Source organism: Acipenser ruthenus, chromosome 24 (assembly GCF_902713425.1).
Source record: "Acipenser ruthenus chromosome 24, fAciRut3.2 maternal haplotype, whole genome shotgun sequence".
Lineage (NCBI taxonomy): Eukaryota > Metazoa > Chordata > Actinopteri > Acipenseriformes > Acipenseridae > Acipenser > Acipenser ruthenus.
In genome coordinates this window covers 2,830,205-2,855,656 of record NC_081212.1, presented here as the reverse complement: position 1 = coordinate 2,855,656, position 25,452 = coordinate 2,830,205, and the positions used below count along the sequence as shown (strand labels likewise).

Genomic DNA, 25,452 nt, shown 5'->3' with positions numbered 1-25,452 from the left:
TCATAAAATGATGCACACGCAGACCATTGGCTGGGGCGCGGTGGCTGGGGCTTGCCTGGGATATAACGTGGGCTTGGTCACCGCACACAGGAATGCTGGAGGTAGGGGCGGGCCAGGGGGCATTGCCCCTCTATAGCTGATCATACCTTTTGCATTTCATTCTGGGTGAACTGCCACTGATGTCAGTTGATTAGAAACACATTAGTAAGCGCATGTTGGAGACGTCTCTCTGATGAATACCAGGCTGAACATCCTGGATAAATAGACTGCCTATAAATCTAGAGTCAGATGTACAGTCGCTGTTGATGAAAGCCTACAGATTATTTGTATAAAGAGGTCATCTGTATGATTGTTGATATTCATATCAAAGCTGTTGCTTCCAAAACAAGCATGCTGTTTGAGGAAGGAACAACTTGAGCTGATTCCACAGTCCTAGGTAACAGGTCATTCAAATCTCTAGACAGTCTTGTATTGTGCTTCCCTCAAACCTCCACTTCGTTTCTGGCCTCTCCAAGTGGATTGGCTATTGAACCGAATCCCAGCCCACTGTGGCACTGCAGATGAAACTCAAAATAATAAACTGTTTTTATTCTGTATTAAAAATAGTAGTTTCAGTCCAGTAATACTGGTACCGGGCTGTGTTCTAGTACCAGAACTGGTTCTGCCCAGTATGCTACCCAGTTGCCAGGCCCACCAGTTTTCAGGAACGTTTGCAAGTGTTGCCCCAACTGCGCCACAGTACAGTACCACAGCAAAGTAGCCAGCTGTAACTGTGAATGTGTGTGGGGACGGTAGCGCTGTGGGGTACAGTTCTACCACTGGCTTCCACCACTGTTTGTGCTGCTAAACTGTTCTTTAAGTACAAGAGGAATGCCAGTAAAAGCTTCTGATTTGAATTGTTAAGCTTCTTAATCCCCGGCCAGCGCAGACTGTCTGAACAAGCGAACTCCTGTGTGCTTATCAAGTGAGAGACTCCCGCTGCTGTTCATTAAACTTTCACACCGTTAAAGCCGTCTGCTGCTGCCCGTCACATGAAATCAAACAAATAGAACGCATGACTGGGGTGGTCTTCAGTCACACACTTCAAAATGAAAGCTAAAACCTAATGAGACCTCCAGGGTGAAGTTATAACACAAGCCAAGTTAGCCTTTTAATTTCCTGTTGGGTTTTGATTAATACAGTCATTTTTATAAATATATACACCCAATATTATTATTATTTTTTTCATTATGATAGTGTTATTATATACAGTTGTTTTTAACTGCTTCAGAGATGCTACAGCTTTAAAAATGATTTTAATGTGTGTATTTATGTGGTTATAAAATGTTTGTTTTATGATTGTTATGATTATGAAGCTAGGGTTGTCAATTGTAAAGTTTTTACACCTGCTGTATGCTTTACACAGAGGGGATTGCAAAGCCAGCGGCAGGTAATACATCTGACCGCTAGCTGGAGCTCGACATAAACATTGATCTTTTTGCCACAAGCTGTTCAAACAAGGCTCCCTCGCTTCCTCTTGTGCATTCAGCGAAAGGGCTGCATGCTGCTTGTCGAGCTGGAGATGAGTGCGTCCAAAAATGAGTAATGCGATGCCGTTATAGATAGCGAAGCTTATAGGTGACCGAGACTAGGAACAGTTTGGGATTTGCACGTTGTTTTTTTATTTTAACAGAGGCGTCGGCCGGCATAGACGCTGTGTCAGACTAGCCTTCGTTTTTATTTATTTGTAAAATACCATTTTAAAGTCTTTATTTTATATTGTAAAAGCGTCAGGTTTTGCACCAGGAGAATAAAGTAATCAATCCCAGGTTAGCTTCAACGCATGACACTGCTGAGACAAAAAAAAAAAACTGCAGCAGCGCCTGCAGACAGTGTGGTCTGACTCGACTGAGTGCTACGTAATATGCAGCTCTTACACAGCGGATTTCAGGGCACCGCTGGCGTTGATATCATCAGGACGTGCTGCTGTTATTTCAGATAGTTTAACATTATTCTATTGCATCATTAAAAAAACCAAACCAAACACCTCGTCGGCGCAACGATGTTACACGTGCTGGTTTTGGGCGCTGTGTTTTTCCCTGGCTTATTCCTTCTTACGAGAAGAGTTCTGGCCAGCATTTTCAAGCAGTGGAATAATGCAGACCTGGTTCTTGTCAGCGAAAGGTACGATTTATTTATTAATTTTAAATCGTGTGATGTGTGATGCTGTGTGTGTATCTGTTTCGACGACAGAGGAATGGTAAATAGATTTGAAAACCCCGTTTATGTTTTGTGAATCCATACTTGAAACGGGTCCCGTCCAACTGAACAACACAGCAACGTGTTATATATATATATATATATATATATATATATATATATATATATATATATATATATATATGGGGCTTATAACGATAATACAAACTATATATATATATATATATATATATATATATATATATATATATATATATATATATATATATATATATATATATACCATTGTAAATAATGCGAAATTGTAAATAATAGTGTGGTACAATTTAAAATGGATTGTAATGTTGCTGTGTAAAGCGCCACTGGCTGCTCTACATTATAAATGGAGTTTAAATTGTGTTTTGTGATGCCGTCTTGTAGTAATAATAATAGCCGGCTCTTTCTTGATCGCGGATCTGGTCTGATTGAAACGTGTTTGCTCATGCCGGTTCCACGGCTTTATAATGAAATATGTGCCGTGTTGGTGTTCTTGTGTTTTCTGATGTGATGTGTCGTCTCTTGTTTGTTATGAATGCTGCAGGCCGCCGCTGCTGTGCAGGAAGTACATGCAGAAGCTGCTACCTCTTAAATTACGGACGGTTTCGAGTACTCGCAGGTCACTGGCTCCGGGTCACTTATTATTTATACTGTATGTCTGCAATAGAAAACTCCACAGAGCCACCCTTTCCATACAAGCTTGCGAGGAAACAGGACGCGCGTTTCTTTCCCAGTATGCCTTTCGATCCGCTTGCACTTAGCTGAAGGAGCTGAACGAAGCAAAATGCACCTGCCCGCGTGTTCCTATCTTATTGGTTTAATTGTTAACTCGTTTACTGTGCAATACGGTTCACCTGAAGTGTTGCTGATTCGGCCTTTTATTTCCCAGTAGATCAGAGTTCAGCAGGTGAATATCACTGACTCTAGCATGCATATATTAGATCCTTACTTTAAACGTCCTAATTACTATACATCATCATCATAATAAATATGTGTTATTGTATCAAGTATGACACAAATATAAACGCACCACATTCATACAGTTTCTATATCAGGAATGGAAATACGAGGCCTATTGCATAGCAGGGTCACCTATTCCAGGTTTTAATACGAGCTTGATTAGCCACAGTGTATATGTAACAAGCTCAGGTGTGTGTGTGTTTTTGTTTTCTTTTTAAACTCTTAGTAAAACCAGGAATGGCTCAGACTGCTATGCAGTGGGGAGTCTTATTTGCAACCCTGAATATTCAACCCAGCATGCATGCTAGTGCTACACTGCTATAATGTATTCAGAGTGTATGTTGATCTAGTTCATCTTATATTCATCTAACTTCAATCAGAATACCAAACTAAAACTATACGAATCTTAGGCAGTGCGTTGCTGTTGCCGCTGTCTAAAGGTAACAAGTTCAAGCGATCTCAGTTTAGGTCATAAAACAAATCTGGAGTGGGTTGAACTGCTGTGCAATGGGGGTCTGCTTCAGTCCACCCCTGGCAAGATCGTCCTTATCTCAGTGCGTAATTTCCTCTGTGGCTCTGCCCTTGTTTTCCAGGTGCGTGTCCACGGTCCATGCTTTGCTGGCCACGAGCTCCGGCTTTATTGTGGTCACAACGTGCAAGAATGTGATGACCGACAGGTAAGGGAACGCAACCGCTGATACGTACCACGTGGCGAGCCGTGGAAGTCAATCTGGTGGTTCTCAATGACACTGTGGCGCTTCACTGCCACCTAACCAGTTAGCATTGGGACTTTGGAACCTAATCAACACAAGTATCTCTGCTTATTAACCAAAAGGTTTGAGATTTCCTTAAAAATAGACAGAGGTTGCACCCCTACGGGATACAAAACATTCATTTAATACAAGGACCCTTTAGTTTCATGTACTTTAATGCAATTAAAAACATTTCCATAAGACAGGTTGGGATGGGAGTGGGGACTACCAGTCAGTAAATCTGCTAATAGAAACTGTTGTACCGATCAGAGATCTGTGACTTTAATACCAACTACACCTTCTAGATGCAGAGTCCGGCAGTCAGGTTATTAAAGTGTGGCGCTGGTGGATTACCTCTGCTGCACATTGACATTCCAGATCCTCTTATCCTGCAGTAACAGGGCACAGTTTGAAGAAACGCTGTAAAGAGTCAAACGACTCAGTCTGCTGAAGTGTCCCTGGCCAGTATAATATCCTGGGCTTTGTCTCGGATATTCTCCAGACTCCTCTCTCCTTGTACACCTGATGCCCTGCAGAGCACTACATTATTAATACAGCAGGGTGCTCTGCTCCTGTAAAGGGGTGGCTGGGGGGGGGGGGGGGGGAGGGTTTGCCTTTCTTTTGTTGTTTTTTTTTTTTGCATATGGCTGCAGTGGACTTAAGCACCATGTACCTGTATGTAAATCAATGAAGGTTTTGGAAAATAGTCAAGTGCCTTTTAATGCACACCCCCGTATTGCTTTTTAAAAGAAAGAAAAGGTATAGTATTTCATAGCCTGAGGTGGGTGGAAAAGTTCATTCAAATAGCTGGAACAGCAATGACTGATATGCAAATTCGCAATCTGACCGCTGGCCTCGTAACTAGCAGAGGCAGCTGGACAGACCCAAGGCAAAGTCGCTTAAGGGTCACAAAGGTGGTGGTTGGAGCAAGTGGACAGAGACAGTTGACTAAGCAATTCATCTGTTTCTCATCATGCAGAGGTAAGCAGCATATTAGATGGAAAGTGGGGATGTGTACAGTAAAGGGGGGGTGCATGCTTGGAGACCCAAACCCAGGGTCTGTATTAAAGGAGGCAGTGTTGCACACGCCCGCTCCAGTTAGCAAACGCATGGCTTAATAACGGCAGGCATGTAGCTATGTGTCGAGGAATCAAGCCCTTCCGAGCAGCAGTGTTTGCAGCATCTAGCCGGTGCAAGACCCTTATTAATCCGTATTCCAGCCACAGCCCATCAGACTTCTTAAATAGTTATCTTGCATGGATGTAAGGAGAGTAGTGTATATTATGCAAAGCTATTGCCCCTGGGTCTGGAAGATGAGGATGAAGAAGTGAATGACAATGGCTTGCGTTTTGTTTCCCCCACCTCAGGCACTGGCTTGCCACAGCCTTCGTGTGGTTTGCAATGCCGTACATGGCTTACGATATCTATGCCATGTACCTGAGTCACTGGTACCGCTTCCAAGTGAAGGGCCACGAGGAGTATAAGGAGCACTCCTTCAGGACGGTGAACATGTTTCTCAGGAGAGAATGCCTGCTGGTGCTGCATCACATTGTCCTGCTGACCATCCTGCTGCCTGTAACCTTGGTAAGATTCGCAATCCCAGTGAAGAGGAATCATTGTCATCCAATAGTACCCCGGGTCAGGGGTCAATGCCTCTTTTTCAATTCCGTTTCCAATTCTGATTCCTCTTCCTTCGAAAGGAATTGGAATTTATATTTAAGAGACATGATCATCGACTAACAGCGACTTCAATGTGTTGCCACTGTGAGAAGCTCATTTTAACAGAATACTGCTCGTTGCAATTCTGATCAGTGATGTGTTGGAATTGATTTAAAGGGAATGGGAATTTAATTTAAAAACAGGAATTGACCCCAACCCTGACAGCACTGTAAACGTACAAAGAACCACTCACTTAAACGACTGCTAATTGTACTGTACACTACGCAATTCAGCAGTTTACAGAACGCTTGCATTAAGAGGGTTGGTTTTAAATATATTTGTTTTTAAAACATACTGTATTTGCAATCACTTTTGCTATTCAACAACCAAACAAAACAGCTCAGCATTATTGAATCAGAATGCATTTTTTGTACTGAGATGAAAATGTTACTCTCCTTGTGTGTTTCTATGAAGTCTCTGAGTAAACAGAAGCACATTGAGACCGGCCACTGAAAGATATCATTCTTCTAAGCTGACAGCAGCGAGGCCGCCCTGTGCAGCCAGTCACTACTCAATAAGACTTCAATCACCGCATGTCGCAGTATTATTTTATTATTTGAAATACCGATAATGACCAGTTAAAGGATGTGTTAGACTGGTCTCAACCCTAACTCTTTTTGTACACAATAAGAGAACAGACGCTGAGTTTGTCTGGTGTTTAAATGCTACGATTTAGGAAATAAACACAGAGCTGAAGAAATGCAAAGAGAATCGCCTGCCTATTTTGTTGAATAAACCCTGTGTCATGAGAATAAAGTCGCTCCGCAAGAAATGTCTGATTACATCTGGAGCTTGTCACTTCACATAGGGAACTTGCTGTGTCACACCAGTAAGTGAACACACACCCTTTTTTTTAAAGCAGATTTTATCTGTGCAGTCACATCATTTTAGCAAAGTGTTTTTCTTGTGTACAGAAATGCAACTTTTAACTACCCGTTTCTAGCTGTTTCAGCCGTTGTGGATTATGCTGTCCACTTACTTACACAGACCGCCAGCGACTGCACGCTTGCGTAGTGTGTGGATCGTGAGTCCTGGGAGGGCTCCATGTGCTCTGCTGTGATAGTCGTTTGTGTTCCATGTCTTTGTCAGTAACCCTGCCGCTGCTGTCTTTGCAGTTCTTCAGAAATGAGCTGGGGGATTTCTTTATAGGATGTCTGTTCACAGCAGAGCTTAGCACCCCCTTTGTATCTCTGGGAAAGATTTTAATTCAGGTAAGAAACTGTATACAGTAACCAGGCAAGTTTTATTCTGAATCCCTGTAATAAAGAAGTGTGCAGCACTGCCCTGGGGTTAAAGTTAGCTTTCAAAACTAAGTGCATTGTTCTGTTTAGAAACAGCCCTGACTTACTTAACAAAAGCAAATGTTTTGTAAATGTTTTTTTTCTTGGCATGATTGACTTGATACTTTGTATACATTGCATGCTTTCATTACCTCCATTGTTGAACTCTACATTGTAAAGGCTAATCCCATTCTAGTCTTAGAACCTTTACAAGGTGAAGCAATCTGATAGCGTGGGCAAGTATTTGCATTGGGCTGACAGTACTGACAGCATATTGTTTACATCAGTCATGGTAGCCATTTGTAATTCCTTAGCTAATGTAGCCACCTAGTGGGAAATCTAAAGCTTTGCAGCGCAGAAACTGTTTGTGTGCATGCTTAGATCAATACAGGTTAATCAAATTAACTGTGCACAGTTAAAACAAAGTGCCAAAAACCTACTTAATAGATTTTCAAGCATTAATGTGGTGTGATTTGCTGTGTTAGGCAAAACACCCTTTGCATGTTTTTGTAGGAAAAGGCAAGTCTACAAGATGTTGAGATTTTTCTGGAGGGACACATTTCCTCAATGATTAACCTCTCAAGTCCCTTTAGGGAAGCTGGAGGGTGAAGCTCCTGCCCATCAAAGCCACTTTCAACAGGGAGATGCAGCTTATATATAACGCACATTAAATGTCAGGGATGTCAAAAAAGCATAGTATTGGACGTTCTGTTTTATGGAACAAATCCAGTGATTCCCCCTCCCTCCCTCTCTCCCTCCCTCTCTCTCTCCTCCAGCTGGGATTGCAGGACAGTATCCTCCACAAGGTGAACGGTGTGATCGTGCTGTTCACATTCTTCCTGTGCCGGATCCTCCTTTTCCCCTACATGTACTGGGTGTACGGCCAGCACTACGGCATCCCAGTCTACCGTGTGCCCTTCCACCTGCCTCTCTCCTGCACCCTGGGCAACATCTGCGTCTTGGCTCCTCAGGTCTATTGGTTCTACATGCTGTGCAGAAAGGGCATCCGACTGTACCAGCGTGAGCGCAAGATGCGGGAAACTGCCAGCAACTAGCACCCCCCCTGCACCCCTCCCCTACCATCCCCATCCTACACACAGTAATCCAGGCACGACTGCTGCTGTTGCTACTACTGCTACTTCACGGATTACTGCCTACTTCTGATGATTTTATTTGCTTCTTGAAAATGAAGAAACTCTTCACCCGTCGCAGGAAACGAGGTGCTGCAAATGGATTCAAAGAAAAATACACACAAATGCTATAAGTAATAAAAGAACACACACGGTCGGAGTGGAGGTTTCCCCTCCCCTCAGTTCTCTAGTTCTCATGTTTCAGGGCGAACCTCTCTCCTTTATTTCTTTCTTGCAGCCCATTCTGGTCACCCCCCACCCCTCCCCTCTGTTTTTTTAAATTTATTTTTGCTCCTTCATTCTCAAAGTACGTCTGCTGAAAAATGTCCTGTCGTGTGTTTTTTTTTTTTGTTAATCTATATATATATATTTTAAACCGGCAGTCTACGTGGCTGAATTGCGAGTGGGATGCTAATGACCGCGCCCGCGTTGCTTAACTCGCTTCCTCTGTGAGTGTGGTCCCTTCCAAAGTGTCCCCCGTCTCCCCTGCACCTGATCCTCACTGCGTTTGCTTACATGCACAGACCAATCAGAATACTGCAATACATTGCTGGCATGTGGCAGAAATCCTGAATCCGGTTTACCCGTTTACGTGCACCAAGCGTATTCTGAATTGTAGGAGAAATGACATGCATAAGCTGTTCACTAGCAAAGTGAAATGAAACTGGACATTTTATTTATTTATTTTTTTCAGCTTGTTTGAGTTTTTTTTCAGTCCATCAGGAAAGGTGATGGTGGTGTCTTTTTGTTTGTTAGTTTTTTATTATTTTCCTTCTCATTTCTCAGACCTTGTAATAAAGCCAACCTCTGCTAGGATTTTCCACCAGTAGACTGAAGAGGGGTTTCGAAGGTAGATTACCATCTGGCTGATCGGAAACACAGATAGCAGCGCTGTTTAAAAATCCATATGATTGGCGTTTTTATTCCGCTAGCACTTGAACTTGTTTACAAGCACCTGGCATATTCCGAACCTAATCTGTAATAAAATAACCTGCTCAGTCTGTGTGTTTACATGCAAAGACTATTCCGACTGCGCTGTGGTCATAATTCTGCATTCCAATTCCATTCCGAGTTTAGATGCACCTGGCACAATTCTGAACGCCAAGAGGTCTGACGTGACGGTAACGGTTTCTGGAGCCAGATTTGAACAAACCCCAAGTCCACCTGGGACATGCTGGCTTAGTCCAGCATTGGTAGCACCATGTGTCTGGAATACAGTGCAGCATTTACAGCTATGCTATTCCGAACTCTAGGTATCCAGAATTCTGCATGCTGTACATTCTAAATGCAGTAGGATCATTTTGTTACAACCACCAAAGGGACACACGTGGTCTTAATTGAGATCTGGCCCTTAAGTGACTGACAGAGAGTGATCTCAACGGTGATCTGGTCACACCGAGCGAGCTTGACCTACATCACATTCCTTAATACAGAAAGAAATAAGTCTGCATGTATACATACTGACTGATCACAAATGGGGGTGAGGGAAATGCTTAGGGAGGAAAGTCGCTTGCTACGTTTATATGGAAGTATCTTCCTGGATAGGAATGTGGGTTCTACCTGAGAGGCAGAAGAAGTGTTCACGTGTTTTAAACGCAAGCCATCACCCGCTCCTGAATACTGCTGGGATTCGTGCATGGAGGCGCATGTGCTCCGTGGCTCGTGATTACATGAATATTGGATTTCGGATACCCAGTTTAGTATTTCGTGAAGAAACTGAATCCTACCTCCATGTAAACGTAGCTGCTGAGAATGTAATACAAGCGCATTAACCTGGCAGCATCTGTGTGGCTGTACAACTGCTAGGAGGATGAAACCAAACGCATCTTTATTTATATTTATAAAAAGCAAAGAAAAAAGTGGAGGTACCAGGGGACTAAGCAGGTAACCCTGGGGAAATGTTAAGTGTAATAAGAACTGGCTGCAGGTGCGATCTTACTGTAGTCTGTTCAGCATCGACTGAATGCAGAGAACTTTCTATTCACTCTCGCTGGCACAAGTCTGTGGCTCTTGTGAATATTAAACCTCATTACTTATTTTAAATAGGGGATGGAAAGCAAGGCTCCCAATGTGCATGGCAGTTTGATCCATTCCCGGTTTTGCTAGGGAGTTTAATAAGACACACCTGAGCTTGTTACCTGCCCACTGGGGCTAATCCAGCTCGTATTAAAACCCGGAATGGGTGAAACTGCTGTGAAGTGGGAGTCGTGTTTCCGTCCCTGTAAATAGTGTTTTTATTATTCAATATTCTGGTTATTAAAAGTTGATTTCATGAATGGAAAGGTCAAGCCTCCCCATGAGGGCTGCGTACGGATTGGTCCTGTTTTCTTTGCCTGCCATCGCACAATGAGTTGCTTTCATCTCTGGGACTGCAGTATGCGTTGCACTAAACTTTTATCAAACTGGGCATTGTTGGTATACCTCCACCTTGCTTGTGGCAACAATATCTCTGAACTGGCTGAATGGATTCCTTTCCTATGTGACTTGCCCCTCATAAAGGTGTGCTGAGTTTTTTTTGTGTGAGTTTATGATTTTTTTTCCTTTTATTATTAATAATGTGAAATCCTGTGACTTGCAACTGGTTGAATGGATTTTCTCCAAATGTTAGTGAAATATATTTATCCTTCGTGTGAAGTCGCGACGCCCCTCCCTATGTCTGTCTGTATATCACACATGCATTTTTAGCTTTATTTAAAAGAAAAACTGAACAAAACCAAAAAAAAAAAAAAAACTCTAAACTGTTGTAGAACTTGGTAGGTAGGTTCTGTAGCACGAGTTCTTGAGGGTGTTAGAATCTAGGCAGTGGTGACCTACTTTTGCATGTGTTATAGCCTTTAATTCTGTTGGGCAAATGAAGGTTATATGTCAACCAAATTTGATTAAAGTTTGCATGGGACATCACAACAACCTAGTCCACATCCTGTGAATGTAGGTCACTCTGACCTACCGTTAATGAAGCTGTCACATGATTAATTAAGCTATTACAGCCATTATTGTGAGCCGCGTGGCTGAATTTGAAGAAACTTTGCTTGGACATGCGTTGTGAGACGTTACCCCGTGAATGTTTAAATGTGAAGTTCATATACTGAACATTAAATACAGGCTGCTCGTTTGAGCAGTAGGATCACGCACTACCAAGCTGTGCCCACTGGGATGCATTGTTGGTGTTCACGAAACAGGAGGACGGAATTCAGCAAAAGGATTTTTAACCCTTCTTGAAAGCTGACCCACCTGCTTTTGAAATGGACATGTCCTTCCCCTGGCACACTGGTCGCCTCCAGGTGTGGGTCAGTCGACTATAGAAAGTAATCTATTGAAATGATTCCATGCCTGAACGCATTCTTGTGCTTGTGCTGTGACATTGCCCACCTCGTGGAAGATATTTGTCTGGAAGCTCTGGTGGGGACTCCCAAGTCTTTTTGCAGGTCCAGTAAAAGTGTAAGTGGGACAAGGTTAGGTTTATTCATTTTATTTATTTTTATGAAAACTTTTATTATCCAGCGTCGATACCTTTTAGATTAGTAGAAGTTTAACAAAGCGGTCGCATTTATTGTGCACTGAAAAATAGATTAGAAGTCAACTTTTTAATATATATATATATATATATATATAAGCATTGTCCTGGTTTTCATCATGGAATAAACCTAATCTTGTTCATGTTTCAGCATGCATGCTGACACAGCCCCCCCCCCCCCCCCAATAAATGGTAACATTCTATGCACCACGCTGGTCTCTTGGAATAATTTCAACTCTCAAACAGATCAGAAGAATCAAAGCTGGTACAAGAATAACTGGTAAATAACACACTTTTTGTAGCGTTGGCAATAACCACGTCTTTGGGCAATGCTAAATATTTCTTGACTGTGGAACAGGTGTGGGCTTGGTGTTGGTTGTGGCTTTACTCATAAATAGAATATCTCATTTTTTGTATTTCTAAAAGACATTTGTTTTAAACTTCAGTACTGTATACACTACTTGGCATTCTTGTTCGATCTGGGCTGTTTTTAAACTCCCCTAAACTGTGGATCACTTTGCCGATGTTGCTGAAGCAGAAACGGCACATTCCAAAGAAAACTTGAATGTCTCGACCCTCACTAACAAACAAATACCCGGTTCCATTCTAGAACTTTAGATTACTTTCTAGAGAACTGTTGTGGTGACCTTTTAACCTCCCAGCCTATAAAGTGCATTTCATTTGGAATCCTGTTCACATTTGAGAAATCCTAAAATGCTTCTTGTGATATGATATAATATTGATTATTTAACTGTAGGGTGTCAGAAAGGCCCTAATGATGCCCCCCCCCACCCCCCCCGACCCGACCCGACCCCACCCCATTTTGGTTGAATGTGGGCGGACAAAATACAGGCTTTCTTCACAGCCAGTGAGTTAAGAGTAATATATATATATATATATATATATATATATATATATATATATATATATATATATATATATATATATAATATATAATATATATATATATATATATAAATATACACACTCGCTAGTACTGGGGCATTGAAAGGGTTATATATATATGTAACAATTGTGTGTCCAGATAGTATATGAACGCTGGACAGTAAACCGAAGTCATATGCCGTGCCTTTTGAACATATTTTTAATATCCACTATATATAGAGAGAATAATAGATGTCAGTCAGTGTGCTGCAAGGCTGTGATTTTATCAAGGGAATCTGATGAAGACACGAGTCATTATTCACATAACTCTTAAGGAGTGTTTTAAAGGAATGTTTGTTATGGACTTTTCTTTTTTTACTCTTTCACGTTTGAATTATTTTTGTCAAGCTGAAAAATGCGAAATGAAGTTCTGTAATTCAAAAGGAACTCCTTTATTGAGTATACAGTACCCCTCCTCTAAACCCGGATGTACACTGGGAGTTTGTAAAAGCTGTATTCTGTTAGTTGCAGGTTTGGGGTTGAATGAATAGTGTGCAGAGAAGGAGTCTTCGCTTCTCCCGTTTTCTTTCGTTCTGAAATCCCAGGAGGGTATTATTTGTTTGTTTAGTATTGGTAACAGGGTGCTTCATCAGGTTCGTGTGATCGAATCGCAGCCTTGAACACTTCTTGCCACTTGTTATTTTTTGATAATATATATAATATATTGTTTCTCCTATAATCTGTGTGTTTAGTTGTTGTTGTTGTGTGCCCAGATGAAGAGACTGGCTGTTCTGTTATCTGAGAGTTATTAATGTAACTAACTTAATAATAATAATAACAATAATAATATTTTTTTTGCATTGGCAATTTGTGAATCCAGGCACCACAAAAGAAAAATAAAGTGATTTGATTACGCCTTTTGATCTGGTGTTTTCTCTGTTGTCTTGTATTTTGTAATAAATAGTTGTTGGCAATCTGAAAACCAAAATCAAAACAATTGCGGCGCCTACAGCACCTGCAATTGTAACTTAATGGTGTTATTGGTTAAAACGGATGTATGGAGAATTACATTTTAAACCCATCTAGCAAAACTATGTGCTGCAGCATAGTGTATGTCAATGAAAAGCACAAAATCAGTGTGTATAGTGTGCAACACAACACGGTCTGCAGTTTACATCACATTTTATTTACGTGAATGCAAAGAAAAATACAAAAGGCATTTGATCATTGAAACTGCTGGTTTCACAGACCCCGATCAGCACTAACCTTGGGCTACCTTACCAATGCTAACATTAGGTAGTCCCAAGACTAGTGCTGAGGGGGGGTCTGTAAAAACCAGCCGAAAGAGTAGTCATTCAGGGGCTGGCTTCACAGCGCTATCCCTGGGATTGTTGTAAATCAGGCAGATCAAGTTCATAATCGGGTTATTTTTTGCAGCACAGTCGAGCGCTGCTCCTCGTTGGGCAGATTCTCTGCGATGGACTGCAGAAAGTGCTTGGCGTTCGCTCTGCCGAGAGAGCTCGAGGACGCGCCGTGATCCTTCTGGACAGCTTCGTACTGTGAAAGCGTTTCCAGAGACGCCAGGTAGAGGGGCTCGCCAGTGTCGGCTGGCATCATTACCAGCACGTGAAGGAGGTGGCAGAACAACTGCATCAGCACGAACACGACCTCCTGGCTCGTATCTGCATCTGGGGCTTCGCTCGCCGTTTCTTTTGGGGATCTGTCCTCTCTGTCTTTAGAGGAACGTGACGGGGGCAGTTTCCCTTTCAGAGAGTCCAAGATATCCCTCATAGAGCCGGCGTAGAGTCTCGCAACATGCACCCAGCCTTCATGAGGCAGCCAGTGTGAGCAACTGGTGCTGCAGAGGAGCTGGAATGCCCTCAGCAGCAGCATGGAGAGCTGGAGGTCGCAGGTGAAAGGTCGGAGGTTGAGCAAGGGCATGAAATCGATGTACTCCAGAGTGTAGGGGACGTAAAGGCAGCCCCCTCGGAGAAGCCTCTCGGTCACGTGGGCAAGCCGTTTCCATTCTGTGGTGGTGCACCACGGCAGCAGCTGAATCAGGGCCACCAGGAAGCCTTTACTGAACATGTTGACCTCCTCTGCACTCTTCACGTTGACCACCAGGCTGTCCAGCATGTGGTCCCTCATGGAGCTGGACAAACAGCAGCACTCCATCCAAGCCAGGAGCCCGGTTCCCGGACCGTATTCCGAGAGACTGAGCCCAGTCCAGTCGTGCTCTGAGAGATCACAGACCGGCAGCATGGGCAGAGGAACCTCGTTTTTGAAATGGTCCCCCCACACCCTCTTCAGCCGGATGCGTACGGTCCAGTCCAGAGTCCCCGCTTTGTTGTAGAGCCAGAAGAGTGACCTGGACCAAACGCTGGGAGAAGCTGTCACTACGCGGCCAACCACGTCGCACACCGCGGAAAGGGTGTCGCTCAAGAGGTCTTTTACTTCCAAGGGGACCCTGATGGTGTTATCCGCTGGGTCTTGCCAGCACCTGGGACAGTTATCTAACAGCTGGCATAGGGAGTGAATCAGAGGGAAAGGGGAGCATGTCATTATCCAGTGTTCAGAGTCTTCCTCTCCTCCCTGGGGCTTCTGTGCTAGAGCCCTGTGAAGAATCTGCAGACACAGCCCAACGCTGGATGTGCTGTCCGTCAGATGGGGCAGCACAAATGCTTTGGTGACCTCTGCTGGTTGCAGAAGGCGGGTTTGTATCTCGTCACAAAGCGGTTGGCAAGGCTCCATCAGGGAGTCGAGGAAATCCAAGAACTGATCCTCCTCTTTGGATGAGGAAAGCTTTCCCCACGCAGCTTCCTTCAGACAATCCGCCAGCAAGCTGGTCTCGGAGCTGGAGGCCCCAGTGGAACTCAACCCGGGTAGGCTCTTCAGGATCTGTGCCAGTAGCTTGTGAGCTCCAAGGTTCACTACAGCGAGGTGACACGCCCTTTGCAACACTGCTTCTGGGTTCTGCAAAGTGACTCGAGCAATACTGGCCACTGCATTGTGGAGACTGTGCTGGGCTTCGCTTTGAATGATGCAGTTGAAAGCCAAGTTCAGCTCTTTCCCGAAGCCGTCGGTCACGGTTCTGGGCAAGGTGGCGCACAAGCCTTTGCTGCCGCAGGAGGACAGTATCCCTGCAAGTACTGTGTTTTTGTGGGGTAGTGAAAGCTCAGAAAAAGCATCCACAAGGATTTCTTTCAGCTTCTTCATCTTCGGCAGTCCTTCCGGCCCGACGTCGGAGAAACAAACAGTCCGAAGCGTCGCGGCCAACTTCAAAACGAGATCCGGGTTCCTAAAGGCATCGGCATTCTTCTCCAGGCAGTCCATCCAATCGTCTCCGGAAAAGACCCAGCTGACGTTCGAAGCAAACACATAACACGCTTCCTGATGCCTTTCCAGTCTATGATCAATAATTGCCATTGCAACAGGTGCAAGCACAGGGCCTCCTGCAGAATTAGTTTCCAGTGACGGAAGAGAGATCTCTTCCAGCAGAGCCCTCAGAGACTGGTTCAGCTCGCACGCGATTTGCTGATCACATTCGCTCAGGCTGTCCCAGAGTGGCAGAGCTTCCAAAGCTTTCCTCACGTGTGGGAGGCAGTTTTTCAGCCTGGAAACCGCGTAGCCGTTCCATCCCTCAGCTGAGAGTTTGGACTCGCTGCGCTCTTTGTTTCCCCAAGCCTGGATAAGCTCTCTTAGCACCTTCAAACTCTGGATCAGAGTTACACTGGGTTTGAATCTGGAAGGCTTGTGGGCAGCTGCCACTTCTCTTTCAGCCTCTCTGACGTTCTCTGCAAGGCTAATCTTCCTCCTTACCTCACGCTGGTCAAGCGTTTCTTCACAGTAGCAATCTCGTATTTCCACCACTCTCAAAACTTTCTGCAGGTAAACCTCAATAGGCAGCTCGGCATATCTGTCCAGCAGGAACACTGTATACAGGGTGTCTAAAGCATTGGCCAGCGCATAGCACTGGAGCTGAAGTGAATGAACATGGTCTTTCATTTTGTTTATTCCATCTAAAAATAGAGAAACCACACAAGATGGATGAGGAGAGTCAGGGTCGGGCTTGAATCTCTTGGATGGCTGGGCAGACACCTCCTCAGAAGACTTGCAGATGTATCTGGCAGCCTGGGCAGCAAATGCTTTAACCACTGGATCCTGCTCCCCTCCTTCCTTGTGTTTCAGCAGCTCCCACCACACGTCCAGGAAGAATCTTGCATCTTCTGTGGCGGTGTCCCCGAGAACGTGGTCCGCTAGCTTTGAGAGTTCCGTGAGGAATGCTTCCTCGGGCAACGCAGATAGGAATTCAGCGAATAACTTTGAGGCCCCCATAGACTTCACCAGCTCGAACAAAACGGTGTAGTTGATGTTCGGCAGAATATTTTCCACTGAGAAAAACAGATCTTCTTTCCACCTTCTGTCAACATCCTGGTTGAATCCAGTCTCGTCCAGCTCTGGGTGAAGAAGTTTGGCCCACAGTATGGCTAGGATCTTCTTTTCCCATTGAAGGCCAGCCAGGATGTCTTGACTCGCTCCATTCCTGGGAGATCCAATCTCCTCTACGGCTCGGACAATGGGCTGACCAATAGTTTCCCAGTCTGACTTACTCAGGGAAGACAGCTCCTTGGGACGGTACTGCTTCTCTGCCAGTAAAAAGCCTCCATGGAGAACAGCTATTTTCTCACAGCTAATCCAAGGACCTAAAAAAAAAAATAACAACATTGAGAATAGATAAGAATGTTTTCAGTGATTTTTTTTATTTTTAATGTCGTGGCCAACTGGTAATTCTGAAATTACTACTAATATTTTAATGAACACTACTTTCCATGGTACATGAATGTGTTATATTGTACTTTCACCAAATAAGCAGATACATACCATAACTTTAACGAAGAAATACAGATTACAGTATGTTTTGGATTGTGTTTGTTACAGAATATGATAAAGGTAATCAATTAGAGGCGCTTAGGATGCAATTTACACAACAATGTTTAACCCCATGACATAAATTGAAGATTAAAACAAGCATTTCACATAATATATTGTCCTATGTCTTCATTGGTTTTATTATGCCTTTTATTCAAAAGGTAAGGTCTGGGTTTTACAGTCTTGGAATGGTTAAACTTCTGAGTTTAATTTAACATATTAGGGTCAGTCAAAAGCTGTGACTGAACTGTTTAAACCTACCAAGATCCATCGTAGCCACTTGCTTGTAACCCAGGCTGCCCGAATCTAAGCTTGAGGTCATCAGTCAGTCATTCCAGAACGCCAGTCTTGAGACACACAAGTGGGGATAAAAAGAGAATATTAACGTTGCTACACCCACTCTGATCCACAACAGACACGACCTGACGCACAAAGAACTGCGCGCAAGGAAGCAGGTACAAGGTTTGTGTTTGTGGTGGCTTCTTGGGGGGTGAAAACAGGTAATCAGATATTTTAATTGCAGGAGACACACCGGCAGACGTTGATTTACAGTTGCTGTCCGTCGCACAGTCGAAAGCTAAGCCAAGGGCAACGCGTTTGCAAAACGCGGTTCCCTTAGGAAGTCCTAAAATGTTTTGTTTTAAATTCAAAACACCCATTATCTTGTGAAGGTGGTGTTCAGTTCACTGCGCTTATCATCACACGTAAAAACAATGCGGGAACCTCGACTTCGGGACTATAGGTAAGCGAGGGATGTGCTGATTGTATAAAGTGTAGTCTCTCCACACACACACGTATAAAACAATATAGCATATGAAAATTATATATGTGTGTTATAAAATTTAAAAAAAAACATACAAGACATTACTCGGGCTACGCTGCTGTTAATTATTTACTTTCAATAGTTCTGCGAGGAGTAAACCAGACACATTTAACACAGCAATAGAAAACAAGTATGGTTATAATTGTATTTATTTTAAACACATTTTGACGCCCGCATTGACAGAATAGCAAAACATCTCAAAAGAGGTCAACCGAAACAATAATGAAAAAAAAAAAAGTTTTAGGTATAGTATTTTTAAAGATGCATGTTTAAAAAAAACATCCGCTGGGCGTAGTAAAATAACCGATTTGCTGGTGTTTAACACAGACACCCCATCAAGATTCGCGTCCACATGTTATCTCATTTCTTAATTCCCTCACCTCTTTACACACGCTGTTTCCAAGACGCTCTTCCTCACTCTGTTCCTAAGTCACGGCCACTGTGTCTAAAGAGGAGCATCCTTTAACTGCAAGCGTTTGTCCACAGCGCCCCCTGCAGCTTGGGTGTATGTTTAAATACTGTATACAAAACAGTGGTGGCTTCTGTAAACAGCATCGTATTTTGCTTAACATACACACAAACCTTTATTAAATAATAATAATAATAATAATAATAATAATAATAATAATAATAATAAATAAACAATTAAACAAGGCTTCATTTGTTTTAAAATAATGGGGCTCTTAAAGAAGGTTTACATACGACATTTAAACCCTTGGAGAGAAAAAAGTTTGCACACAAACTGGTAAGCCAACACAGCCTGGGCTAGGATGAAACGGAGTGCACAGAGGGCTAAACTGCTGCATTGAAGATTACAGAAAGCAATCACAAAGTAATGCTATTTATTGTAGTGCAGAAGGACCTACAGCACTTTTCAAATATAATGAAGTGATTAAAATAAATTAAGAAATAAACTCCACGGCTAAGGCGTTAGACCCCATGCCCAGTTTGTACTACAGCTAGCTGCTGGCGGTTTGCATTTGGCCATACATCTTTGGAAATCCCCGGGTCAGGAATTCAAACTGGTACTGGAGATAAATGAAAGTGAAAGTGCGCTGCGTTTGTTTCTTCAGCTGAATGGAGGCTGCCGAAACAACCGCCAGTAAACCGAAGAGAACATCCAAACTCTAAACATGTTCTGTAATGTAGCTGTTATATGCTTTTGGTTACTAAATGCAGGTAAGATGTTTATTTCTCTCGGTAAAAGGCTGCAGCGGCGGTGTTGCTATTGCGTAAGGCGCAGAGCTCTCTGTCAGTTGAACGTGTGTAGTTAATTGGGTAGAGACTCTGCTTCTTTAGTTATACATGTGTCGTTATTTTTTTAAAATTATTTTTTAAAATGCATTTACTAATGTAAAAGCGGCCGTGCACATTTTATTTCGACTGAAATAATGTTACTTTGAGTTTAATACAGCTACCTCCATTGCTATTAGTGTCGAACCAGGAAGTGTGCTTGAATTATCAGATCTCGTTCGGTATTTATTTAAGATTTTCTCAGTGTAAAACTATATACTGACTGCCTTTTTTTACACCAATGAAAAGACAGCTAGGTTACACTGGAGTAAAAATGATATCGGCATGTAACTATTCACTGTTTCTTGCAGTTATACAGAGCAGAACTGAAGGCTAACCGACTACACTCAATTTAGTGAATTTTACTGGGGTTCAACTTCCAACTGCAGTCGTTTTTATTGGGCGATGTCAAGTGGAATATTTAGTACATACTTGTGTGTCTCATTAGCTAGCATGGATAACAAATGTGAACAGCTAGCACCAAAAAAATATCCTGGTTGTAAATGACGAAATAACACACACACACACACACACACACACACATATGTTAAGCCTGCTTAAAACCACTGCTTAAAATAGCCCACATAAGTGGTTTTGAAGTGGGTTTTATATACACAGCGATGTTATGTGATTTAACATGGGGCGTGTATAGACCTGTCTATACACACTGTAGAGCGGTCTTCAGTGCAGGTTTGACTGCATTAGATTCATATTGTTGTTGTTTCAGGCAGCTTCTCTGCCTGCTTTACCCTGAAGCAGTCTGGGAGGATGATGTGCTCCTTTGTGGAGGAGCAGTCCCATCTGGGGGAGATTCAGTACCTCCAGAGGAATGCCCTGCTGCTGCTGAACAGCCCCGACACGGAGGAGGAGAGGGCAGCCAGGGCCAGAGAATTCCAGCACAGCGGGGTCATCACATTCCTGGTGAAAGGTCTGGACACTGTTACTAACCTGCAATGATCCGCTCAATACTGACCCGTTATTAAACATCAAAATCAGCATGCAATATGAAAAAGGCAGACTTCAGTCTAACAAATAAACTCTAGACAAGCCTTTTAATTATTATTATTATTATTATTATTATTATTATTATTATTATTATTATTATTATTATTAATTAGTCATTTAGCAGACGCTTTTATCCAAAGCAACTTAGAGACTAGGGGGTGAACTATGCATCACAACTGCTGCTGCAGAGTCGAAGGACGGAACACAAGGAGGTTAAGTGACTTGCTCAGGGTCACACACAGTGAGTCAGTGGCTGGGATTGAACTGGGAACCTCCTGGTAACAAACAAGCCCTTTTCTCTAACCACTGGACCCACCAAGCCTCCTTCTGCCCAAACCTGTGTTTACATCGTTCTTGAACAATCCCTTGTTTTTTTGCAAACCGCTTGGACAGATCCGTCGCTGCATGTGGCCCGCCATGCTGATGAGGACACGGACAAGCTGCAGTGTGAGATGAAGAGGTACAGCACAGCGGGGATCCATGTGCCCTGGCCTGGGGCAGGAGGAGTCGGGTCAGATACCCCAGACAACTGGTTCACCTGCACCATCAAACACAGAGAAAACCAGTTCAGTGTGACAGCCTTCCTCCGGCAGCCTCCCTCCCCGGAGAGCGAGCTGCGTATCGGAGACACGGACACCCTGCGTGTGTCGGGTAGGCTGCATCTCCACGGCTCCAGTTATCTGTTCATTCATTTCAAATCATGTGCAAGGAAATGACATCGATACAGCTTGCCATTTGAAAGTGCGTCTATTCCAGTCGTTCTCAAACCCGGTCCTGGGGACCCCCTGTGTCTGCTGGTTTCCATTCCAACTGAGATCTCAATTACTTAACTAAACCCTTAATTGAACTAACAATTAATTAATTAGGCTGCCTTAATTGTTTTAAGCTCTTAAACAGTTGGGGATTTCAAGTTAACTGTAAAATCGTGTAAGTAACTTGAAATCTGCAATTAGAAAGGTCTGATTAAGCAAATGATTGGTTCAATTAAGGGTTTGAAGCGAGGGTTTTAAATCGATCCAACGCTTCACTGGAAGCCAGTGTACTGTAGTGACTTTTAAGACTTGTGGTTTGATCTGAACAGCAGCAGTTGTAAATGTGAGCAGCGTAGGTCCCTGAGCTGGGGCCCTGCGTTGCATTCCAAGGTTATGGGAATGTAAAGCCATGCAGAGTGAGAGCTATTCCACTCCAGGTTTAACAGGTGACAGGAGATCATGAACTACTTCAGGGTCTGGATTGGGCTTTAATTCAGTTAAACAATTTAGAACAGGGTTGGAACAAAGACCAGGAGTGGTGTCGGTTAGGCGACCTGGAACACAGGCAAGAACAGTACTTTTGGGCAGTAACGCAATGGTTGTAGCATTTAAGTTACAGAGGAAACAGATGTTGTTATTTCTCTAGCTAACCCTTCATGCTGTGTTGATGTGTCCGCTGTTTCCCGCTAGCCGTGTTCGTGGTGCACTCCGGTCCTACCGTGGTGGAGACGGCCCTGCGGCGAGACGTGCGGCTGGACTGCGGTTTCTCCGTGGACCACGCCAGACCCGACGTGACGGTGGAGTGGCGGTTGCAGCTGCGCGGGGACCGGAGGAAGCTGTTCTCGTACGCGTCCCGCAGTGGGCAGGCGGAGCGGCTGGAGGGGGAGGTGTCGGTGGCAGAGATCCCCCGCGGGAACGCCTCGCTGCGGCTCGCCGGCGTCACGCTGAAGAGCGAGGGCACCTACGTCTGCTCTGTGTACGTGCCCCCGCTGTACAGCAGCCAGGACATCCAGCTCGACATCGTGGGTACGGGAACGACTCGCTGCTCAGTCCAGCACGCTCTTCCTCTGCGGCGTTGTCTGGGCCTCTCCTCAATAGCAGACACTTTATCCAAATATAAAGGACAGCGTTGCTGTATGACCATGAAAGCAGACGAGCCCGGCTCTTTTGCATTGTGGTTAAGGCGCGCCGGTTCGCACCCAGCCTGCTGCTGGCAGTGTGGGGAGGGTATTGGAAGTTTCTTTAGTGGCAGTCAGATTTGATATCGCTGAGATTAAAATGCTTTTTATTTAACCAGGATTGAACCCTGGAGAGATGCATCTCATTTACAAGGGGGTCCTGACACAAGGCAAAGACAAATCATTCAAACAGGACAAAAAAATTTACTTCCTGTGATACAGGTCGTAGTCAGTATATTCAGGAGTGATTTTAAAAAAGTATTGTGAAGAGGCTGAAGGCATTGAATTCCAAAGGTGTCTGATACAGAAAGACACATATCGGATCTCAACTGAGGGATTTTAAAAGTAGGCACACCGTTTGATCTTAGCGTATAGGTAGCGTTACATGTCTCTGATGGAGAAAAGGTGCTCATGTGTCTGTGTGTGTGTGTCTGCAGAGAGCCCCAGGGTCTCCGTTAGCCCCTCCTCGTCCCTGACTCTGCGGGAGGGGGCGGAGGAGAAGCTGGTGTGTGACATCGATGGCTACTACCCACTGGACGTGCAGGTGGAATGGCTGCGGGAGGTCCCGGGGGAGCGCAGGCTGCCACACGTGGTCAAGCACATCCTGTTCACCAGCCACCGCCACAACATGGACGGCACCTACGGGATCTCTGCCTTCTTCCTGCTGCGCGCCTCGCTGCAGGACCACGGAGTCGACTACACCTGCCGCGTCTCCCACAAGTCCCTGCGGGTCTCAATCCGTAAGAGCGTGCGCCTGGCCGTGGAGGGTAAGCAAGCGTCTCTATTACAGCCTGAGCCATTGCTTCCTGTGCTTGTACTATTTACTGTGCTATGCCATGCTTTCCCTGTGCTTTGTTACACTTTGCTATGCTTTAGTTAGTGAAGGGCACTTTATACAGTATAGTTCTTAACAATAGCCTTAACGGTGAATAAGCCCACCTCATGAACACTGTTATAGCACTGAGAATGCTTTCTGTTATCAGCCCGTTTCTGTGTTTTATGTGCAGACACACGCTGTGTTCCTGGTTACTCCTCTTGTGTACAGGTGGTGGGGTACAGATCCAGCGCGGGAGGCTTATTATCGTGTTAAATTAAACTGTGTGTTTTCTTGCAGCTGCTCCACAGATTGGAACGATCCTACTTGGATGTGTGTTCTTCGTTCTGTTAATAATGTTGGCTGTTCTGTTGAAGTACCTTCACAAAGGTAATTCTGTTTTCCCGCTAGATCACATTATAATAGCCAGATGAGATTTCTTTTTTCTAGTAGTCATTGTGTATAAACGCTCCCTCAAGCCCTTAGCACAGTGCCTGCAGCATTTCCACGATTAGACAGTAAAGCGACCGAGTGCCTGACTGCCTGTTCAGACTCTTAACAAGCTATGATCATCGTCATAAAAAGTGATTCAGGATTTATTAATGAATGAATCTCACTCATTGTCTCTTTTTCTGTCTTTTTTTTTTAGCAAGAGAAACGAGCAACAAGGTGAGAAACGTAGACAGCATTGAACTAAGCCAGCAAAACCAAAAAGACATTTAGCTCAATTGTTTGCCAGCAATATTAGTTTGTAGCACGGGCTGCAATTAACCCTTTCAGTGGTGGATTATTTTCGCAGAGCTGAAGAATAAGCTCCTTTATTGAGTACACATGAGACATATTTGATCCTTGCAAATATTCTGAAAGTCTGTGTGATCCAGAAATGTTTGAACGCTCCAGTGCTCTTGGATTGTAAAATGCTGTTTTTCTGTTTTCTTTTTTGCAGAAGAAACCGTACTAAACAGAGAGCATGAAGGCAAGTTTGCACCTCGTAGTGCTTCCCTGTCTCCCTTTTTATTGAAATATATTATAAATTCACAAGCAATCAAAAAAGCTAAAAGATAAAAATGCCGAGAGAGAGAGAGAGAGAGAGAGAGAGAGAGAGAGAGAGAGAGAGAGAGAGAGAGAGAGAGAGAGAGAGAGAGAGAGAGAGAGAGAGAGAGAGAGAGAGAGAGAGAGAGAGAGAGAGAGAGAGAGAGAGAGAGAGAGAGAGAGAGAGAGAGAGAGAGATGCTTGGGTTGGTGTGGATCGCTGTTCTCCTCCACAGAGAAAAGCAGCAATCAGCAGCTGTTTCTTCACTTGTTTCACGTGGAATGGTAAATCAGCCCGAGCGACCCTCACCTGTGGAAAGCGTTTCTGAATATTCGGTTTGTGCATCGCTACTCTATAACGCTTCTGCACAGATATAATCTCAGTGCATTTTATTCCTGTTTGTTTTCCAGAGTGTAGCCGCAGTGCTTGGATTCGCCTCCTTCCTTCTTTCCTGAGCTCCAAGGCAGAGGGGTGGATCCGCTCCCTGTGCTACAGAACTGCCACACACTGCTCTGCGGAGATGTGCTTCAGGTGAAAGGATGCCATTGAATTAACAGCACCTTGTTTGCTGGGAATGTAGATTTGCTTGTTATGAAACTGGCTGTAAATCTTTGCATTTGATTGTACAGCATTTGAGCTAGAATAGCATATTTTGTCCGAGGAAGTAAAATTTAAAGCACTATTTTTAAGTTGGTTTAAATACTTTACAAAGTGTTTGATTTTAAATGGGTGACCTTGATAAATAATAAAAAAAATATTTAAATTTTAACGTGGATTCCTTATTCAGTCCGGTTCTTTGATCCTTTCATAACTCCGTGTCTGTGTTTGTCTGTTCATAAGTAGAGACACACAGCAGTTACTTTGTCTCCAGATATTTCTGTAAATTATCTGGGCTATTATGTTGGTGAATTCTAGTGCATGGTCTTTTTTTGTGCAGTTATACTTTATTACCACAAGATGGCAGTATTTATTTATTTATTTTCAACAATAATGAAATAAGGATTGCTTTTACTGCCCTGGCTGAACACTGGTAAACTTTCTGATTATTATTTTTAAACGTTTGAGTCGGTGCTGCTTCTTTTTTTCCTACCCAGCGTGACTTTAACTCATCTGTCAATGTGAACTCAGAGTCCCTTACCTCACACACCATA

General features: G+C 43.7%; 3 protein-coding genes across 3 annotated transcripts; 2 read left to right on the top strand and 1 right to left on the bottom strand.

The window, feature by feature from the left end:
* Positions 1-1,473: 1,473 nt before the first annotated feature.
* LOC117429673 (TLC domain-containing protein 3A-like) lies at positions 1,474-12,207 on the top strand. Its single transcript, XM_034049455.3, has 5 exons — positions 1,474-2,163; positions 3,789-3,872; positions 5,315-5,531; positions 6,782-6,877; positions 7,723-12,207. The coding sequence occupies exons 1-5, from the start codon at positions 2,042-2,044 to the stop codon at positions 7,999-8,001; spliced, it is 798 nt and encodes a 265-aa protein (XP_033905346.1). The 5' UTR covers positions 1,474-2,041; the 3' UTR covers positions 8,002-12,207.
* A 1,441-nt stretch (positions 12,208-13,648) lies between these two features.
* On the bottom strand, positions 13,649-18,713 carry LOC117429290 (gem-associated protein 4-like). Its single transcript, XM_034048632.3, has 3 exons — positions 18,608-18,713; positions 17,666-17,751; positions 13,649-17,178 (listed from the first exon to the last, which is right to left on the bottom strand). Exons 2-3 carry the CDS (start codon positions 17,724-17,726, stop codon positions 13,889-13,891), a joined length of 3,351 nt encoding a protein of 1,116 aa, XP_033904523.3. The 5' UTR covers positions 17,727-17,751; positions 18,608-18,713; the 3' UTR covers positions 13,649-13,888.
* Positions 17,783-25,070, top strand: LOC117964316 (tapasin-related protein-like). The gene is made up of 9 exons (XM_034907564.2): positions 17,783-17,866; positions 20,248-20,448; positions 20,919-21,176; positions 21,968-22,303; positions 22,893-23,222; positions 23,570-23,659; positions 23,919-23,938; positions 24,216-24,245; positions 24,712-25,070. Exons 2-8 carry the CDS (start codon positions 20,289-20,291, stop codon positions 24,228-24,230), a joined length of 1,209 nt encoding a protein of 402 aa, XP_034763455.2. The 5' UTR covers positions 17,783-17,866; positions 20,248-20,288; the 3' UTR covers positions 24,231-24,245; positions 24,712-25,070.
* The last annotated feature ends 382 nt before the right edge of the window (positions 25,071-25,452 follow it).